We start from the raw sequence: 2237 nt of genomic DNA, 5'->3' as shown, positions 1-2237 counted from the left end.
TTATTTTTTAGGTTGTCCCATTTCTTTTTTGCCTGCTAAGGAGGTATGACCTTCTCCTGCAGGCCCATCTTCTCCAAAAGTATCCTACTAACATCAACATAAAATGAATGAAGAAGGGAAACATAGAAAATAATGTCTTAAACACACACAGAAAAACTACAGTTTTCACAGCACAACACAAGAGATCACAGGTTATTTACAGTATGAGGGTTAATGAAACTGTACTCAGAAGCATAAGATGAATAAATGGATTCATTCTTGTACCTCCACACCACAGCTGCAGTGTTTTGCACTCGTGAAACAGTGGCTGTTTTCATTCTGAAGCTTAATAAAATCTTCAGTCTGCTCCTTGCTTCCTTATAAAAATTTTTAAAAAAAAGCTTAGCGGCAACAGTACTACGGGACCCGCTGTACGAGCAGATCTCTGACAAAAAATAATACAAAAAAATGTCTACGCAAATGACAAAAGCCTATCATTCGCTTTAAATCATAACCGCTTTAGGCTTTTAATTTTTTAATCCCAGATTTTAACATACTTACATTTAAAAGTGTACTCAGTCGCTGCTTCGTCCGCCATTACATCCAGAATTTTACGTATGCTCGCAATGCATCTTGGGATAGGGTGGGCTGCGAAGGATACACGGGACCTGTCCTTCAAATCGGGGGGAAAGAAGGCCACATTTGTGGGCCGCATTGAAGGAGTCTTCAAATTGGGACAGGCCTCGGCGCGTCGCTGTGATGTAAGGGGCCTTCAAATGTGGCCTTCGAAGGATGCGGCTGTTGGATTGGGACACAGCTAGTGTTTTGTTCAAAGACCTTTTCACTCTAGGTCGTGTGACCTCACTATGGCAATTAGAGACTGTAAATAGTTCAGACAGGTATTTTGAATGGGAAAAATGGCGTCTTTATTAGCAAATTACATTGACACGGTAACAGGAAAGGTCAATAAAAGTAACAGCACACATCAACGTGCCAAGCCGGTCATTTTGATTTAAGATTTGTGGGGTACACATTGAGGTTAAATTAAAGTTGACGGAAGAGTAAGACCCTTTTCAGGTGGATAATAGGTGGCTGCCTTACTAGGCAGTCCCCAAAAAAACAAACTCCACAACTTGATCCTGGAAATGGAGCATAATCTAGATATTTTTCAGAAAGATAAAGGGTTATGGGACAGTAACTTTGATTAACGTATTGAAACCAACCCATACACACACTCACACACTGTCCCCCTACCTGAGTTGTGTAGGTTGATGCTGCGCAGGTTGGGGAACAGTCGTTGTAGAATGTCCTTGTTGTCCTGAATGGATGCCAAGTTGTTGTTGGCCATAACCAAAGAGTCCAGGCAGGGAAACATGGAACCAAACTTGCGGACTTCGGCCCAGTCCTGGAGGCTGTTGTCAGTGATGTGAAGCAAACGCACAGAGGGGCAGGCCACGCTGGAGGCATTCACACTGCTGTAATCGTTAAGGCACAGGAACAACTCCTCCAGTCTGTAGGAAAACCCAGGGAGAGCAGAGCTGAGAGGAAAGAACATTGCTCCAGCTGATCATGATGTAGGGATGTTTTTATCACCAGCAGTAGAAAGCGTAAGGGAGATGACCAACAGATTAACTTTTAGAGCAAATCCTCTTCAACATGGGTGCCCCAGCCTACTAAAATTAAGAAACAAAACAACTATAATTCAGCTGTTTTTTTATTTATTTATTAAAGCTTTATTTAACCAGATAAAAACCCATTGAGATCAAGACCTCTTTCACAAGGGTGACCTAGCCAAGAACAGGCAGCAGCACACGTCATAAAAACAAAACAAGTAACAAACTGTACAGACTGAGTAAAAATTTGGTATAGTAATAGGTGAGAGTTATTACCAACACATACTATGTTTAAAACTGCATAACCTATTTCAGTCAACACTGTCCAACTGTTAGCAAAATATCTCACGAAGAATTGTATAGATTTTTTTCCATTCGTTTAAAATCAAAGTCTTTTTGTTATTTTTTTCATTTTGAACATACAGTATCTTATTTTTTTCTAGATGAATACAATACATCACCTCTCTCAACCAATGTACATATGCTGGGGGTTGTGGGTCCTTCCATTTGCACAAAACCAGTTTTTTGGCCAAAAGAGAGCCAAAAGCAATCACATCCTTCTCGTACTTGGTGAAGGACATATCCATAGGGACCTGTCATGTTCGGCCGTCAGGAGTGTTTGAACCCACGTGCAGGAGGATGACA

At 41.1% G+C, this 2237-nt stretch overlaps 1 protein-coding gene across 1 annotated transcript in view; it reads right to left on the bottom strand.

Moving 5' to 3' along the window:
* LOC119411481 (tubulin-specific chaperone cofactor E-like protein) overlaps positions 1–2237 on the bottom strand; it is a 38163-nt gene that overhangs the window by 31396 nt on the left and 4530 nt on the right. The window contains exon 4 of the mRNA XM_037678431.1: positions 1234–1490. Coding sequence (XP_037534359.1) covers positions 1234–1490 — 257 coding nt within the window. The remainder of the gene's footprint in view (positions 1–1233; positions 1491–2237) is intronic.

The sequence above is a fragment of the Nematolebias whitei genome, chromosome 6 (assembly GCF_014905685.2).
Source record: "Nematolebias whitei isolate Nwh7 chromosome 6, NemWhi1, whole genome shotgun sequence".
NCBI classification, from domain to species: Eukaryota; Metazoa; Chordata; class Actinopteri; order Cyprinodontiformes; family Rivulidae; genus Nematolebias; species Nematolebias whitei.
The sequence above is the reverse complement of the archived record's forward strand: the minus strand, read 5'-3'. Positions and strand labels throughout refer to the sequence as shown.